This window comes from Ambystoma mexicanum, chromosome 2p, assembly GCF_040938575.1.
Source record: "Ambystoma mexicanum isolate Mex_15411 chromosome 2p, UKY_AmexF1_1, whole genome shotgun sequence".
Lineage (NCBI taxonomy): Eukaryota > Metazoa > Chordata > Amphibia > Caudata > Ambystomatidae > Ambystoma > Ambystoma mexicanum.
In genome coordinates this window covers 273,384,667-273,403,154 of record NC_090923.1, presented here as the reverse complement: position 1 = coordinate 273,403,154, position 18,488 = coordinate 273,384,667, and the positions used below count along the sequence as shown (strand labels likewise).

The following is an 18,488-nucleotide window of genomic DNA, read 5'->3' as shown; positions in this document are numbered from 1 at the left end:
TTTTTCTGGGGCAGATAAGGATGAAGTCAAAGGCAGCCGGTCAAATCAGTCTGACCTTGCTGCTTCTGGTTTGCCCTCGGGGCAGAAGGAAAGTATGGAGACAGAGACAGAGAATACTACTGTATCAGAGATAGGAGCTGGAGAGATTATTTTGGATACTATTAAGGACACTATTGTTGACTGCTCTTCGGTGCAGACTATTGTTGACTGTTCTTCTTCGGTGCACTCACTTAACAATAACGGTTCCCTACTTAACTTATGTAAGTCACTACAACGTCAGCCGTTGGGCGTAATTCCCCATGGTGACAGGGGGCAGGGGGGTATGAGACCCGGGGAATTTGTCTTTGACTCCTGATATGGCTTGTCATTTTGGAGACATGGCACCACAAGGTGGGGAAGATACAGGATGGGAGGTACCACCTTTAGTAGCCAATGGCTCCTTTAATTTAGAGTATAAAACACTTTCAGAGAGATTGGATGAGGTACATAAGATTTGCTCCAACTTAGTATCATATCAGTTCCGAATCCAAAAGCAACTGGATGTTGTGATTAAGGCTTTAGGCCTACGAACTTTGGATCCAGTGTGCCGGGGTGATGATATGAAGCACTGCTCTTTGAAAGATCAACAGATAGATGAAGTTGTAGCTTTAAGTGCAGTTGCTGAACAGGTTAGGGTACCTGTTTTTGGATAAGCAGGAAGATACAGGTACTCATATCTCCCTTGATGACACTGTGAATGCATGCAGAACAGATGATTCAGTTAATATAGCTGCCGCCAACGACGAAAATGCGCTGGAGGCACTATGTGCCGAAATCTCGCTAATGGGGAAAACTCAACCATTGACATCTGAAAAACGATCTGATAATCTGGTTAAGGATATCCAGATTAAAACATTGGGGACACAAAGTCCAGGAAGATTTTGAGAAAACCTCTATGGCAGCGGCTAAAAGGTTAACTGGACTTGAAAAAGATAAAAGAGTTACTCATACTTTGTCGGATGGTTCCATTAGAAGTGTGCTATTAAGAGGCCCTTTTGATAAATGGACCTTACCACAATTGGAGGCCCGAGAGCTAGCTGTCATTCTTGGGGTTAAAAATGTGGGATCATTACGGCCTCAACCTGCTTTTGTATTTACTGCCAATCCTGGTTCATGTCCTAAACAGGAAGTAGGAAGTGGGTGCCCCTTGGGTGAGCGGAACCCTAAAATAAGGTTGTTACCACGGGTTAAGTTTGCTCAAGGGCTAACAGACGAAGATCTGTTCTTCTCTTCCTCGAAGGCTGATAAAGTAATGGTGCCTAGCACTGATTTCAAAGTTAAGCTATGGGATAAAACAGTAGCTACAGCTAGACCTGGGTGTATTGTTAAATCGGTGGAAAAGAATACTACGGCCGCCAGCCCTTTCTTGAATAGAACCAATTTTTTGCGGATGTTGGCCTCAGTGCCATGGCTGTGTACCATTAGATCCGCCGATCTATTGGAATTAGAACTACCTGAATGTGATAGGGTGTTGTTGCGAGAGGCTAGCCCAGTAGTGGCTGCTTTATTGTGTGCCAATATTGATGCCTTGGATGCAATGGTGACTGTGGGAGGGCTTCGGGGATTGTGACACTCCCCCAGGATAAAATGGATAGGTGCTGATCTATTGAATTAATTAGCTATAACACTCGTGGGCACAGTCATCTGTTTTGTAAGGATGGATCACTGACAACAATTCTTGGCTCTGACATTTTTATGCTTCAGGAGACCTAGCTTGATTGCCCAGTATATTTTGAAGGCTTCCACCTGTATCATCTGTTGGCCAGGAAGGGCAAAAGAGGGAGGCCAGCAGGGGCTGGTACTAGGTGTTAGCCAGAGGCTGTGCTCACGTGAAGTTTTGGCGTACTGATGAGTTGGGGTCTGCCCTTGGCGCAGAGATCAGTAGTACCATTGGTAATCAAAAATGTGTTCTGTTGGTCATTAATGTTTATTTACCCCCTAGCTTAAAATCCATCTCGGGTTTTCTTCTCAAACTGGGGGAGTGTTTTGCTGAAAAATCTGAAAGTAAATGGGAATGACGTATTAGTATTGCTGGGGAGGGATTTCAATGCTCGCTTCATTGATAATATTTCTGGCCCTCTGTACACAAACGTCGGCCCACAAAGCATTATGTTTCAGGGGATAGACAATCATAGAGGACATTTTGGTTAGGTTCCTCAAGCAGTGGGACGTACCTGGTCAATACACATGATATGATATGGTATTTGTAACGCGCCTATACACAAGTGTTTCAAGGCGCGACGAGGCAGGGAGGGAGGGAAACAAGGGGAAGACGGACAAGCGATCCTACTAGGCCAGGTGTCATTCAGATCGCGCAAGTGCAGAGGTAAGGGGAAAAAGGAGAAAGTGCAGGGGGAGGAGGTGGGGGGAGAAGTGCAGTACAAGGTAAGTGGCGTAATGAAATAATAAATGATAAATAAAAAGGGCCAGCTGGTGGCAAGTGCGAGGTAAGTGCAGAGCAAGTGCTGGGCAGGGGGCTGTAGGGATACAGTGACAGTCCCACAGTGCAGGGGGAGCCAGGGGGTCAGTGCAAGTGGAGAGTGGCTGGGCCCTGGACCGAGGTCGCTGAGAGTGGCCCAGATGCAGGTTAAGTGCAGAATTCAGTGGGGAGTTAAGCAGGTTTAGCAGGGGAGAGGGAGAGAGAAGGCAGAAGCGAAGAGGAAGGTTTTGAGGTGCTTCCGGAACCGGAGATGGTTCTCCTCAAGTTTCAGGGAGGCAGGCAGGCTGTTCCAGAGGGAGGCCCCTGCTGCGGAGAGAGATCTACCCCCAGCACGTTGCTTCGAGAAGCGGCTGACCATGAGGGAGTTAGAGATGGATGAGCGAAGGGCTCGTGAAGGGAGATATTTAGGAAGAGAGAGTTGAAGGTATTTAGGCCCCAAGCCCCAGAAGGCCTTGTGGACAATGCAGAGGGTTTTGAACTTAATCCTCGCAGCCACTGGGAGCCAGTGAAGAGATTTCAGTCCTGGAGAGATACGGTCCCTGGGCTTGAGGCCAAGGACAAGTCTCGCAGTTCTGTTCTGGATAAGTTGCAGAGGGCGGAGAGTGGAGGCAGGGAGATTAAGATAGAGGCTGTTACAGTAGTCCAGCCTTGAGAGAACCAGGGCTCGGGAGACAGTGAGCTTCTGGGGGAAGGAGAGGAAGGGAAGAATACCTCTGAGGAGGTGCAGCTGGTAGTGTGATTTCTTAGAGACATCAGATATATGAGGAGAGAAGGAGAGTGTGGAGTCGAAGATGACCCCGAGGTTTTTAGCCTTGCATGTAGGGGCAGGAAGGGGGCCAAGGGAGGCCGGCCAGAGAGCTGCAGGGAAGGAGGGAGTGGGTGCGCCGATGAGTAGAATCTCAGTCTTACTGGCGTTAAGGCAGAGGTCATTGGCGGCACACCATTCCTGGATAGCAGACAGACAGTCGGAGATGAGGGAAGGAGAGGAGGAGGCCGAGGGTAGCCTGAAAATGAGCTGGGTATCGTCCGCATAGCACTGGAAGTGGGGGCAGAGGGCGGCGATGCGGTGGGCAAGGAGTGCCAGATACTGGTTGAAAAGCCAGGGAGAGAGGTTGGATCCCTGGGGGACACCACAGGTGGAGAAAAAGATGTCAGAGAGGAAGGAGCCCATTTGGACCTGGGAGGGTCGACCAGAGAGGAAAGAGGTCAGCCATGCCAGAGCCTGACCAGTGATACCCAGGTTATCACGGAGACGGTTGAGCAGGATGGCATGGTTGACAGTGTCAAAGGCAGAGGAGAGATCGAGCAGAATGAGAACACAGGGAGTGTTGGAATCGAGGTTCAGGAGCAGGTCCTCACGGATGTTCATGGAAGGGATTTACCACCTCTTCCACTTTAGATTAGTTGTTTAGCAATAATGCTTGCATGCTGGTAACAAAAAAACTGCATGTGACTGATCCGGGCTTCAGTGATCATTATACACTTGAATTGTCTTTGGAAATGCCTTAGGGAAATGGAAAATTGGAAGGTTGGTTAGGGTGTTCGGGAGTGCAGACCATTCAGGAAATCTTATAATATGGAATGAAAGAAATCTGGATAATATTGGCAGAAAGGTGGACAGCCTTGACTCCAAGGAGATGTTGTCCCTGGGGGTTATGGGTGGGTACTCCATTGAAGTTTGGATTAGGCAATTGGCTATGTCCACTGGGATGTGCCGTACTGGGAAATATGTGCTACATCCAAAGCATAACCATACCTTCGACCACTTGGTTCCAGATGCTAAGCGCATTATGCACAGGGATATAAAAATGATTAGGATTTCCACCCAAAGCTATGAAGTGAAGAATACTCAAATACGTATGGTTAAGAATGCCTACATGGGGTGGAGCAAGCGATGGAAACACTCCCTTAGAAATAAACAATGGCAAGAAATGGTGGGGATACTTACCAAGAGAAATCATAAAGATATATGGCGGCAATTGAATACAGTTAAAACTGCAAATGAAGTTAGGACCCTTAGCCCTATACAGGAAATAGTATGGGTTGATAACATTAAGAAGGCTAATGGTAAGGGTAATGTTTAGTTCCCACCAAGCTTCTCTTTGTAGGGATGGCAGTTGAACATAAATGAGGGTACTTTAGAGGAAAAGATCTTGAGTTTAAGTAACTCTAGGGCACCTGGACCTAATGGTCTTGCTAACATGGTACTCAAGTTGAATCCACGGAGGTGGGCAAAAATATTATATACATTCTTTAATAGAGTTTGTATCACACAATGTATCCAGGTTCCTGCAAGGAAGCGGTGCTAGTGCCTGTATATGAAAAGGGTGTGCGCACAGCACCAGAGAATTATAGGCTCTTATTTCTGTTAGATTCTACTGGAAAAATATTTGGGACATTTGTACTAACAGCCCTACAAAAATGGGTGGATGACTCAAGTATTTTGAATTTTGCCCAAACGTGGTTTCGACCTGGATGCAGCACATTGCATAATCTTATTGTGATGGATACGCTGTATACGAATGGTACAGGTATGGGTGGGAAGACTGTATACTCCATATTTGCCTTTGATCCGGTGAATAGGCAAAACCTCTGGGATAAGATGGAAAGAAGGGGGTGCCTGGGGTGGCTGCTTAATGTTCTCAATGGTTTTCACCACGATACATCTGTACGTGTTAGTTGGATGACAATGGGGGTCTTTTGGCACCTGTTTATACGAGAGTGGGGGTCAAGCAGGGATGTACACTGGTGCTCCTGCTTTCCTGTATTTAAACGGCAGACCTCCTGCTATATTTTCACATATTATAGGCTGTTGCCCTAAAATTGGTGACCGACTTTTACCATGTATGCTATATGCGGATGACATTATCTTGTTTAATTATACTTTCAGTGGAATTAAGAGTATGTTCTAGAAACTTATCGAATATACGATTGCCAATGACCTAACAATAAATTTAGATAAAACCAAGTTGATGGTAGTGGGAGTTAAATCTGCTAAATACCCTGTTTTATCTACAAGCATAGGAGTTATAGCGAGGGTTGATAAATACCCCTATCTGTGGCATGAGATGAGCTAGTCTAGAGTCTATAATTATATTAAGGAAACAAAAACACTCAAGGCGTTACAGTTAGCTAACTTAATTTGTAAATTCACACTTCAGACTGCTGGGTACTCATTAGAAGGGATTCTGCTATTATGTAAGCAGTGTTTTAGCCCTATAATACTCTATGGATTGGAAGCATTGGCAATGAAGGACAGGCAGTGGTTGAGAGCTATTTTTGGAAAACTGTCCTTGGCCTGGCTAGGTCCATACCTATTGAATATATTAGACTGGAACTAGGCCTGACATCATTGAAGAGACAGGCTGTTAGGGAGAATTCTCATAAATGGTTCATTTCCCTTACCTACTGAGTCCCTCAGCAGCTTTCCTCGATTTCTAGGATTTATTTGTTTCACCTGGTAAGAGTGTGAGCCTTTTTACCCACTCTTACATATGTTTTGCTATGTGTATTTTTACTTTTTGTGTGATCTTGGGCACTGGACCCTCACCTACTCCATGGCACCAAATTTTTCACGTGTGTTACACAGCACCTTCAGTGCAGTGACACAGGGTTGTCTTTTAGACTTCCCACCGACTCCATTTTCTGGTTAGCAGCCTGTTGTCGAAGACCTTCAAGAGTAGGACACTCTCTCTGTCCTTTACTGAAGTCTGCCCTGTTGGGTCCACCTTATGCCAGTAAAGACTGCATCTCAGGATGGTCAACAAGGTCAAGATCCCCATCTAAGACAGTGTCTTCTTCCAGACATGACTCTTCAGATACTGGCTCAACAACACAAGGTTGCACCTCACACTCTGCCTCAGCAGGTGGAGAAGTCACATGTGTGACTTTGGACAATCTTGGTGATGTCCTTGTTGGTAGCACAGGGGTGCTGTCTGTCTTTTTCCTGGAGGTCTTGGGTTTCCCCTTTGCCTCATTATTTCTAGAAATAGCAGTGAGCAACTCCTGTGGAGTGAGGTTGATAGTTTCCTCTATCATCTCCTCTGGAGAGCCTCTCAGGGTGCTCTCCCTTGCAGACCCAGTGAGCTCCTGTCTCCTCTTACTGGGAGGCCTGGGGGTACTAGACACAACTCCAAGAGTGTTTAGGTCATTACCCACAAGACTGTCCAAGGCACTTCACTCTGCACAATAACAGGTATCTTGACAGTCATATCATTACACTGGATGAGAGCTGGTAACTGGGGAAGCATTTGCACAGGGCCTCCAGCTAACTTGGTTGGGCATGTGGGTGCCTTAGCAAAATCCTCCACCTTGAAAATTGTTTCATCAACCACAGTTATGCTGGCTCCAGTGTCTCTGATGGCAGGGGTCTCCTGGCCATTCACAAGAACACTATCTTTATAATACTGTTTAGTATTAGCTGGGATGGAATTATAGATAACTAAATTCTGTTGTTCCCACAAGCCCAGGGACACTAAAGAAATGCTAGCTGAGACTCTCATGGGTTCATCAGCCAGCAGGTGAAGGTTTCCACTTGCCATAGGTACTTCCTCCCCTGGGGAGAAGGAGACAGTGTGGACCCCTGAAGGTTTACCCTTACATCTGGGATCCCCTTTCACATGGTCAATTGACCCACAAACATAACAATTCCCAAATGTTTTGATGAATGGGGGTTTGTTCTGACCTCCATCTGGTTTGGGTCCAGATGGTGCACTAGCCTGATTCAGTTTCCCTTGTGGTTTACCCTTCTGTTGTTGTTTGGGGGCCTCTTTTGGATTGGAGGTATTTGAATTCTCCTTGTTATCCTTCTATGGCTGCTTCCCCTCATCCTTCTTCTGAGTTGCCCCAGAACCCTTGTGAGTAGCCCTGTTGGCAACACACAAGTCAGGAGCCTTAGCTAACTTCTTTGGATCTGTCTCCTTAGAATCAGCCAAGTGCTGTCTGAGCTTAGGAGAGCATGGATCATAAATTGACTCCAACGTAGCAAGATGTCTCATAACTTCATAAATGTTGACTCTGCAACCCTTAACCCGACCATCTAGGTTTTTCAAACATTCACATACCCAGGTAGCTAAGGGGTACCATCATGCTTTTTGAGGGTCCTAAACCTCTTATGGTACTGGGAGGAGGTCTTCCCAAATCTAGCAATGAAAGCTAGCTTCACACATTCATAATCCATCCTATCCACCTCCCCAACTCCAACACAACATCAGATGCAACAGTGGGTAGCCTAGAGAAGAGCCAAGGAAGCAACTGATTCCCTGTAATGTATTGAATCCAATAGGCAAACATGGCCAACCAATCCAAAATACAAGCGTAGCCTCATACATACCCACAATTTCTTTAGGCATACAGGGTCTCTTAGGATTGGAAGACCTAGAAGACTCTTGGAGAGAAGCATTTTCAATAGTCAACTTTGAAGCACCTTGTGATAGAGTGTCCTAACACGACTGAAAACAGAAATATATACCTCCCCTTGTTGGCTGAAAACCTGTGAATATTCCAAACGGATGAATTGTGGAACAGACTAATCTCTGGAGAGAACACAAGATGGCCCCAAGCCCTGGCCAAACTGATCGAACTAGTGTTTGACCAGATAAACCGTCTACGGCCCGAGGGCGGCTCGGTCCTGGACTCTGACTCAGCTTAAAGGAAATCATAAAGATCTCTTTTGAAATCTGCTCCCTACTGACACAAAGAGGCCTGGCCAGCTCCCAGGGGAGGTATTTAGTCCTCTCCCCTCTCAACTAGTTTCGCTTGACGTGGAAGGTTTTGACAAAACTTAGTTGTAACTGAGTAAAGTTCAAATAAAAAAAAAAAACATAGTCAACTTTTTCATTTCTAAGGCATTGTTCATCTCAATTTCTCTGAGCTTAAGTTCTTGATGCTTTTGTTCAGTGTGAGCATTTAAACGTTTAAATTCCAATTCAAGCCTCATCTTTTCTAGAGCAATTAATTCAGGACTGAGTGTGGGACCTGTAGGGGTTCCAGTGGACAAAGGTTGAGGTTGCTGAGCAGCAGGTGGAGGAGCAGTGAGGCCTACATTGTGGGACACACCTGCCTCATCTAACTCATCAATAATAGACACATTATCATCCTCATCATTTTCCACATTTGCTGAGGGGTTAGGTATTTCAGTCCCACCCTCCATTAGGCTTCCAAACTGGTGTTTTGATTAAGATCCCTCACAAATCCAATTGAGAATACAAGAATCCGTCATGACTATGGCTCTCTTGGCCGAATCCTTGCGGGATGCTCAAATCTGTGCAAAGGTTTCCCTTTCTCTCGTACAAACTGGCAAGAGAAACTGAGACATGGCAAATCGTGGGTGGGCTCCAGATGTTGCGATTGAGCATAGAGTGGTTTTGGGGTGGGGTCTTGAGCAAAGTGGTGTTTGGAGGCGGGGTATGGGGCATTTCCCTAACTGATATTACAGCTGAACAATACCATGTGTTTCTCTTCCATCATCTCATGACAAATGTTCTGCCATGTGCCATATCCATCCTGCATGTTGTATGTGCCAGTTACCTGTTCCATCTTGCGACCCTCCATCGATCCACTCTTGTCTATAACAAACACAACATTCTTTGGGACAGATTGAAGTTTGGTAGGTGCAAAAAAGTGAACAAAGTATCCATTCACAATCTGAAAGAAACAAGATTAAAACAATTAGATTGTATTCGCAGTCTACAGTATTTAATCCATATTCAAGATGAGCTTCTTTTTTTATTTTTTTTTGTATTTGTATAGGCTGAATTAAATCAACCTTTCAAATATAAATGTTCATAAAAATCAAAATTTATATTAAAATCAACAATAAACATTAATTATTGAACAATCAGGAGAAAATAAGCATATGATCACAAAATAACAATATACACATTACCACTGATACGGCAGACTCTTGTGGAAAATGTAAGGACTCAGAATTATTAAAATATCTTCAACATTAGTTCGGTTCCTTCAGCATAATATACAAACCAGATATCAATAGCATATTACTGTAGCAGACGAAAACGGAAATTATTCGATGTGTCTTAAATGTCGTGTGTTACATCAATATCATCGTCCACATCTCCCAATTTTAGGCTCAACAAAAAATGAATAGTTGCATTTGAAGAGGCATATTGAGTGAACTCAAGATTATTGACCAGCATTCCTTTGATACTAAACTACCCAAATATTTACAATGACTTGTAACGTGGGTCTCTCTCGCCGGACGGAGTTCATGGCACTCAGTAATTAAATGGACTAAAGTTTCTCGAGTGTCACCATCTGAACAAAATCAACAGATGTTACTTTGGGCAGGAATAAGTTTGCGTTTTACTCGTATGCCATTAGTGAGCCATAGGTTAAAATGCAGACGTAATATGCCAGCACGCCTCTTATGTGAAGGAGAGCGCACCAGATATGTTGCCAGAGTGCAGACTTTTTTTTGGGGGGAAACAGATCACATCCCCATCTTTATATGCTAAACATACTTCTGTAGTTCTTATCCAATCTGCCTGAAAAATCTTTAGCTTGGCTTTATCTGGGTTGCCGAGCAGTAGGTCAAGAGAAATCTCTGCCTCGGCCAGAATTTGATAAAGTTCCCCGAGCCAAGTGTTTATGAAATTATGGTTCACTGAAAACATACACTGGGATAATATTTTCTAAATAACATTGTGTTCTGTCGATAGCAAACATTTCTTGGACAAAGAGCACAGTCGCCAACTATAATGCGCCTGGAGGGAAACCAGCCCCAGCAGCAGGTGTACATGGGGCAGATGTAATAATTGTCACCAAAATTTGGCTTCCCACTTTATAAATTGGAAGCGAGAATCGCTATGCAAGGTTTCTAAGCCATAGAGCAGAGATGGTACAATCTTCATGTTCCAGAAGTGCCATACTGCCATAATCGAGAATTTCCCATATCTATACATAATAATACGTGCCTGGGATATAGCTGAGGCTAGTTTGAACTCCACACACTCTAAATGGCCCTGTGCCTTTGTTTTTTTCCCTCAAATAACATCCCCAGATAGATATAGTGTGGTACTACCTTTACAGGAGACTGGTTGCTGGTCCAAACATGAGCTAATGGCCCAGAGCAGAGAGTAGCTCACAATTTGCATTTTTATTATATTGATTTTTAGCTTGTTCGACTGTATATAACCATGAAAGGCATCTAGAAGGCACTGAAGACCCATCTGAGTTTACGAGATGAGAACCAGGTTGTCTGCATACATTAATGTTTGAATCGGATAGTTATTGAATTTGAGAGAATCTGATAATGCGTAGTGAATGCGGCTCTAACGTCATGTACAAAATAGTTAAAGGTGGCAGAAGCCAGCAAACAGCCCTGCTTCAGACCTCGCTCAGTGGTAATATGTTCAGAAAGTAGACCATCCATAGTAATGCGAAGTCAGATGGAAATATCTGAGTGTAAAGAATGAACAATATCATAGATCGTGGGTGGACAATGATTTCGCCGTAGTTTTGACAAAAGTAACAGGCAGCTGACTGAGTCAAATGCTGCATCAAGATCTACGAACGCTAAGAAGATTTGTTGCTTTTGCATCTGACATTGTGCTTTGATGGCATTGAGGGCACATAGGTTGATGTAAGTACCCATGTCAGCCACAAAGCCTGTTTGACTGGGATCGCGTAGATGGAATTTCAAAGTCCAGGCTTTGAAATCACGCAAGACCAATTTGGTGAATATCTTGCCTGTCCAAAAGTGCAAATGGCAGGTAGTTTGAAGGGACGCTCTCCTTTTTAAAAATAGGAATGATAACAGAAGTTTTCCAAGAAGGTCGAATAAGACGCAAATTTAGTACGCCACAAAAAATTGTGTCAAGAATGTGGGCCCACTCATGGGGATTTGCTTTGAACATGTAATTTGATAGCCCATCTGGGCCCATGGCCCTTGAAGAATTGGCTTCATGATGAGGGCATGGATAATATCAGGAGATGAATCTAATTGCCATGGTAGTGTGGACACTGGTTCCTATCAAAGCTTTGCATATTGAGGGTCAGCATAAAGAGCCATAAAATAGTGAACCCAACTTCCTTCGTGTACACCATTAATTTGAGAGTCACCTTGCTGATGGTAAGTGTGATTTTGTAAGAGATGCCACATGCGTGCAGAGTTTTTGTTAGTCATTGCACTTGTCATGACTTCACTGTCTTGTTGGTATATGTGTGCTCTCCGACATCTCAACCAATTTTTGTACCTGCATTTAGCGGTTTTCAGATCTTGCCAATGAGACGGATGGTCGGAGGCTACAAGTTTTTTCTTTCTTTTCCTGAACTCAGCTCTAATGCGCTGTGTTTCATGATCAAAGGCGTGAGAATGACGAATTCTATTATGGCAAGGGACTGTTATGGTTTTAACAAAGGTATGTAATAATTCTGAATATTGTGCTGGATGCACCGATAAAGAATTATATTCTACTATGCTCTTGAAGGTAGCTAGCGATCTCACATTCCATCGCATGCAAGAACGAGCTGGGTTTGCAAAGAGCTCAGACGGAAAAAATATTTAAAGCTATGTAAAGCTAATAGTCTGTGATCACTGAAAGTTTGTTCACTGACAATTAATTGCTTCACACTCTGGAACAATCTGCTATCAACATATATATATATATAGTCAATAATACTTGTGCTCAAACCACAGTGCCACGAGTAATCTTCTGAAACTGCACCATTGACCATATGAAAGTTGCGCTCACCCATAAATGCAGTCCATTTAGATACATCTTGGTTGTTATGCATCTCATTCCAACAGTCTAAGTTAAGATCTCCTACGATGGCAGTGTGGGAGATAGCAGGGTTCATTAGTATGGTATTAAGGATAGTGGTTAAGCCAGAGTAGAAAACCTTGTCAGTCATGGCCAAGATGTTATGATAAGTATTGATCAACGCTATTGATTTAGCATTATTGGTGATTTCGACTAGCTGGATGTGGGCACCCATAGAGGCCCAAGGCGTGATGGTAAAACCCGTCATTGTGTTGACGGTCACAAGAAGGCCTGAAGACGGTCACCTGGAATCAGGGCAAGGTCATAGTTGTCCCATGGCGGAGGAGTGGTTAACCAAGTTTCTTGAACAGCTATAACATGATACAAACAAGGCACGTTTTTAAAGAATAAAGGTAGGTGAGCATGCCCTCTAGTATTCCAGCTTGCAATTGTTAAAATAGATGTTGTAGCGCAAGTTAATGGTTAATTGTGTTGGCTTAGTGTTACTGGAGTGTCTCGGCTTGCTCTATGAGTGCCCTGGTAGATGTTAGGTTTCGATTTAGAGATCTGGGTCCTTGCTGGAGCACACTCAGGATCCTCAGATAATAAAAAGCCCATATCAAAGAGATGCATTTTGCAGTGCCAGATGGAATACCAAACAACTCCTCGGGGGATCCATAGCCTCACTACAGAATGTGTACATTCAGATACAAATTCAATTTGGTCAATATCATGTGTGGATATATCAGCAAAAATGTTTAAAACACTCTGTGGGTTTGGATTGTAAACTGGGAAGTTTCCCTCCCTGCATTGTAAAATAAATGTATGAAAACTTACGTGGGATCCATTTCAAAGTCGAGGATTCCATATGCGTCTTTGGCGTGGAATGTACCCGATAATCCTCGGCCCAAGACTTAGATTTAACACCAGAAAATGTGTCTGGAATGTAGCCCGAGATAGTATCTGAAGCACAATGAGTGGGTGCAGCAGGTGCAGTCTGTAAATCTACAGATTTGTTAAATACTTTTGCCAAGTTTGCCACCAGGTATTCGTCACCTCTGATTTTCAATTCTTCCAGAACAACTTGAGACATGCAGGGTTCTGAGGGAAGAGTGGCAGAAGCCCGAGGAACAAAGTAAAGTGATCTCTTGGCGTCTGGTTTTCACTAGAGAGTGGAGTAGCTTTCATTGCTTCCTGAAGGGAAAGACCTACAGGCCCATGTTACTGTTCAACTGAAACGGCAGGGGCAAGGCAGGTAGAGGCAATAACTTGCATGTTCTCTGAGACCAGACTAGCCACACGGTCAGCATCCTTTTCCTGTTGAATAGAATGCACCAAATGGGTAAGGGGAGAGAAGGAAGCACTCAGCTGTGGTATGTCACAAGGAGGAGCAGCAGAGGATGCTGACTGTGGGACAATCATAGCCCCCATAGGTGGATCTGCTTGAATACGTGCAGGAGCGGCCATGTCAGCGATGTAGACGTTTTTTCAAGTGCTTTAAAAAAGGCATTAAGTGTGGTTTTGGTGTGTTTTGCACCCAACATATTCTCGTTTTTTTTTTATAAGGGGAAGTGATATTTTTTCCGCAAATTTAGGATTCCTGGATTTAAGCAGGAGTAAATTACCTTGGCCAGGATGAGGTGAGTCCTTACATATTCTGTCTTCATGGACAGCCAGGGCCTCCACTATAACATTACGGTCAGACTGGTTAGCACTTGCTGTTGCTTTTGCTATGACCAACACGGTGGCCGGATGGTCAATAGGGCGAATGATGCCGGAAATTGTTGGTAAAAGGCATAGAACAGGATCAGGAACACATACCGCCACCGCAGCCTGAGTTCAATTCTTGTCAATATTCTGATCATCAATACACATAACAGATTGACATAGCATATCAGATGCAGAATTATCATGACTCCCAGTGCCCTTTTTAGTCAAATTTTGAGAGGACAAACATTACATTAATTTATATAAGATAATAATAGCAGTGTTAATAGCTGTGATGGCAGGTTGGATCATTAGCAAGTGGTGTAATGAGTTATCAGTTGGGAGTAATTGGGTGGGTCGAGGGGTAGGAAGAACAAAAGACTGTAACATGGGATGGGAGTGAGCTAAGGGAGGTTGAAAGGACACTGATTGTAAACTTTGGGACATCTCCTCCTCCCTCAGGGAAATTGGGGACTCGCACTGACTGGCATGGATGGATAAGCCAGAATGGTCAGGGTGTAAGTGGGGGAAGTCAATTGGAGAAATGGGGATGTCCAATTCATGAGGTGTCGGTCAATTTTTGGTAGAAGCCAAAATGGTGACATCTGAAAAAGGCTGAGGATTCACCTGGCTTAACGTTGTGCAAAATGAGGCATGCAAACTGCCAATGGTCAAAGGTAAGGGCGTGCGTCCACTGGAGGCTGCGGGCGACGAAGAAACAGACAAAGCAGCCCCATTCACATCAAATGGAAATTTGGATTGAGGGCGGGTCGAGGGACAAGTGGGCGTGATTGAGATAGCAGAATAAAACGTTTGGGGAAGTGTTCCAGGGCTGTTGAGGCTTTGTTTTGAGCACATGTTGTGTACAGTGGCCGGCATGTTTGAAGTTAATGTGTAGGCCATGTAAACCATTCACAGAACACTATGGGCCTCATTACACGGAAGGCAGTAAGGGTTAACGGTCACCGGTAAGGGTACCGGTGACCGTTAACCCTTACCGCCTTACTACGAGGTCCCTTTGCGGGTCCCGACCTTAACGGCTGGTGTAGACCAGCTTTTAAAGTTGGGACCCGCAAAGGGACCTTGGTGCTAAATACTGTATTGGTGCTAAATACTGTACCGCAATTTGCAGTACCGTAATTAGCTCCTTCCCCATTCCCATTATGCCCTATGGGGCAAAAATGGGAATGAGGAAGGGCCATGGAGAAAGGGGGAATTACCGCCCCGCCAACATTGGAATGGGGTGGTAATTCCCCTTTCCTCCATGGTGGTACCGGTATGTACAGGCGGCAACCATGGTGCTAATAGCACCATGGTGTACCGCCTTCTGTGTGATGAGGCCCTATATATTGGAATGTAAAATGAAGCCCACCGGTTTAGATACCTTAAGCCCAACAAAACAAGGAGATAAAAATAAAGCAAGTTGTGCAGGTAAAACACGGCTCTGCGACTGCTCGTCTAAGCGGCCAAGCGCACGTGCTCGTATTATGGGGATGAGCCTGGTAACGCGTATGGTGGGGCGTGTCCACAGCAGGCTCTGCGGAAACAGAAAAAATTGAATCAGAGACAGGTAACAACGGTGAAAGGGGGGCTCAGAGAGCTTAGTGGTGTCTCAGTGAAGCTGGGGGGTAAAACTGAAGTAGTAGTAGTCCCAGCAAGAATGTCCACAATCACCTTATCAACAAGTCCAACAGAGTCCGTTCACTAGTTCCTTGCACAGTAGTAGTAGCAGGAGTCAGCAGGGAGCAGCGGCCAAGCCCTACTCTCACGGTACTCCCGCTTCATAGATTCGTTTTATAACCCACCTTACTTTGATTAAAAGACTCACAATTAAATTCCACATTACAGATAGGGCTCATTTTTGGGATGGCAGTGGGTGTGAATATCAATTAAAAGTTTTAGCGTGCCATAGATTTTGATGGGTCTGTGGCTTGGAGCAGGGACACAGATCAGAAAAAGCAATACCACTGCCCCAATATGTGCTGTGTGACAAATCTGACAGCATGTCCCCTCACATCTGATTTTCATGTGGGAACTGATGCGCGGAATTTTTATGAAAGCAGCATGTTTTTTACAACTGCTCAAAAGTGGGCAAATTCCATAGAAATCCATGTAAACGACTCTAGCCATGCAGGGACATGGTGGGTGGCATTCCCTACAGTTTGCATGTTTAGGTCTAGCTGTCAACTTGTATTTGAAAACATGCATGGAAACCTGCCCATCACCAAATCTATATTCTTTATTCACACTTAAAAAATGCAAACACTCAATGGGCCTCATTAGGACCCAGGCGGTAAGGGGTTTAGGGCGGCGTAAACAGCGCCGACCCTTACCGCCTGATTCCGAGGTCCCTTAGCGCCATGGCAGATTTAACACCTGCTTTTAGCAGGTGTTAAAATCCATGGCGCTAAGGGACCATGATGTTAATTACGCCACCGTAATTTACGATGGAAAAAAAGATGGACAGTATTGGTGCAGACATGTCCCTGCTACGCCATGATCTGCAAAAGCTGACCTCCCGTACGGGAGAGGCAGAGGCACGAATCTCTGAAACCGAGGATGGCCTGCGAGGCGTAAATCGGCAAGTGGCGAGTATGCTAGCACGGATAAAGACCCTGGAAGCAAGAGTGGACGATAACGAGGGTAGATCGTGGCGCAACAATATCTGCATAATCGGCCTGCCGGAAAAAGCCAAAGGGGAATGCATGGAACTCTTCCTTGAGGACTGGTTGACGAATATCTATGACGGAGAGGCATTCTCTAAATTCTTCTCTATCGAGCGGGCCCACCGCATCCCAGCTGGCAAAGTGACACCAGGAGCTCCACCACGCACAGTAATTGCCAAATTTTTGAACTATAGAGATAGGGACACGGTACTCCAACTGGCAAGATCGAAGGGCACGGTCACATTCAACGGATCCAAAATAGCCTTCTTCCCCGATTTCACCAGGGAGGTACAGAAAGCACGACAGTCATTTGACCCGCTCAAGAAACGTCTACAGTCAATGGGGGTCAAATATGGACTGCTCTTCCCTGCCCAACTCAAGATATTCCATGAGGGCACGACCGTGCACTTCACCGACCCCAGAGAGGCGTGGAACTGGGCCGAACAGCACATAGAAGGGGACTGGAACACGGAGGGAAGAAGGAGGGATAGACACAATAGTCCTCGCCCAGAACATCCGCCAGAATAGGGCCAAAAGCAGCGGCCACAACCAGGAAATCCGCTGCATGCAGAAATATGAAATGGGAGCAGTTTTGGGCAGAATGCCAAAGCTACTAAGCTTAGGAGCACCACAAATCTCTCACCCCCCACGCCAATCTATGCACGGAATACAACCAGGCCAGGCCAGTGGCCGAACAGCCACCCGCCCCACGAGCTAAGACTAAAACTAAAGAAGTCTGCGACAGCACCACAGACAGGTGCGGTGAAATCTATGAAGTTCATGTGCCACTGAGGGTGGCTTAGTTAAGGTTTACTTGTTCTGTTCAAATTTCGGGCGACAGATACTCCATGTTGGGTGGGAGTATAGGGAGGGGGGGTTAGGTAACACTACCGGGGCAGTAGATGCCTCCAGGGCAACGAGGGATGGAGTTGGGGGGAGGGGGAGTTTTTATTCTTTGTTCATGTATGGTCCGACAACACTAAATATTCACTCCTACGAACCCGCATCACACGGCGAAACAACAGACCGGGCATCTTCCCGGAATCCTACACATACTGCCCAACAGTAACCCGCCCCCAACCAGATGACGAATGCTAGATCTGATACAAAATCATAACGTCTCCTGACATGGAATGTCAATGGGTTGGGTAGTGGGATAAAACGCAGACTGGTCACCCAAGCGTTAAACAGGCAAGCGCCGGATGTGGCGTTGCTCACAGAAACACACCTGGCGGGCACCACATGCAACCTATTTAAACGTGGTAACTATCGCACAGCACTGCACTCAGGTTTTACTTCAGGCTCCAGAGGGGTCCTCATACTGTTCCATAAGAAGCTGCCGCTCACACTTTCCAGTGTGTCACAGGACACAGGAGGCCGATTCGTGCATATGACAGGAACCCTATGGAATCAAACCATAACAATACTAGCTGTTTATGCACCACCCGCGCTGTTGCCAAATCTCATAGAAGAGATAACTCCCCTGATAGTACAGGACTGCTCAGACACAGTAATTCTTGGTGGCGACTTTAATGATGTTATGAACCTGGGTATGGACCGTACACACCTAAGGGGCAGGAATCCCGACACGCACACAAGGCTAGCCACCTTCACATCAGCCATGGGACTGAGGGATGTATGGCGTGACCTTCACCCAGAGAATCAAGAATACTCTTTCCACTCGGGCGCCCATGCATCCCTCTCTAGACTGGACTATTTTTTCGTTCCAACCACAGAGGTGCATAGAGTACTTAATGCCACCCTACTCCCGCGTGGCATCTCTGACCACTCGCCCCTACTAATAGAACTATCAACGTCAAGGCCAATCCCTCCACCTTCATGGCACCTTAACAACTATTACTTAGGCTTCCCGGAGCTTGTAGAACGTATTCAAGAAACCACAACCAATTACTT

The 18,488-nt window shown here is 45.3% G+C and overlaps 1 protein-coding gene across 1 annotated transcript in view; it reads right to left on the bottom strand.

Annotated features, from left to right (window-relative positions):
• The window catches only part of LOC138567739 (inter-alpha-trypsin inhibitor heavy chain H3-like), a 475,184-nt gene that overhangs the window by 276,718 nt on the left and 179,978 nt on the right, over positions 1–18,488 (bottom strand). The window contains exon 8 of the mRNA XM_069646218.1: positions 9,008–9,124. Within this exon, the coding sequence (XP_069502319.1) occupies positions 9,008–9,124 (117 nt within the window). The remainder of the gene's footprint in view (positions 1–9,007; positions 9,125–18,488) is intronic.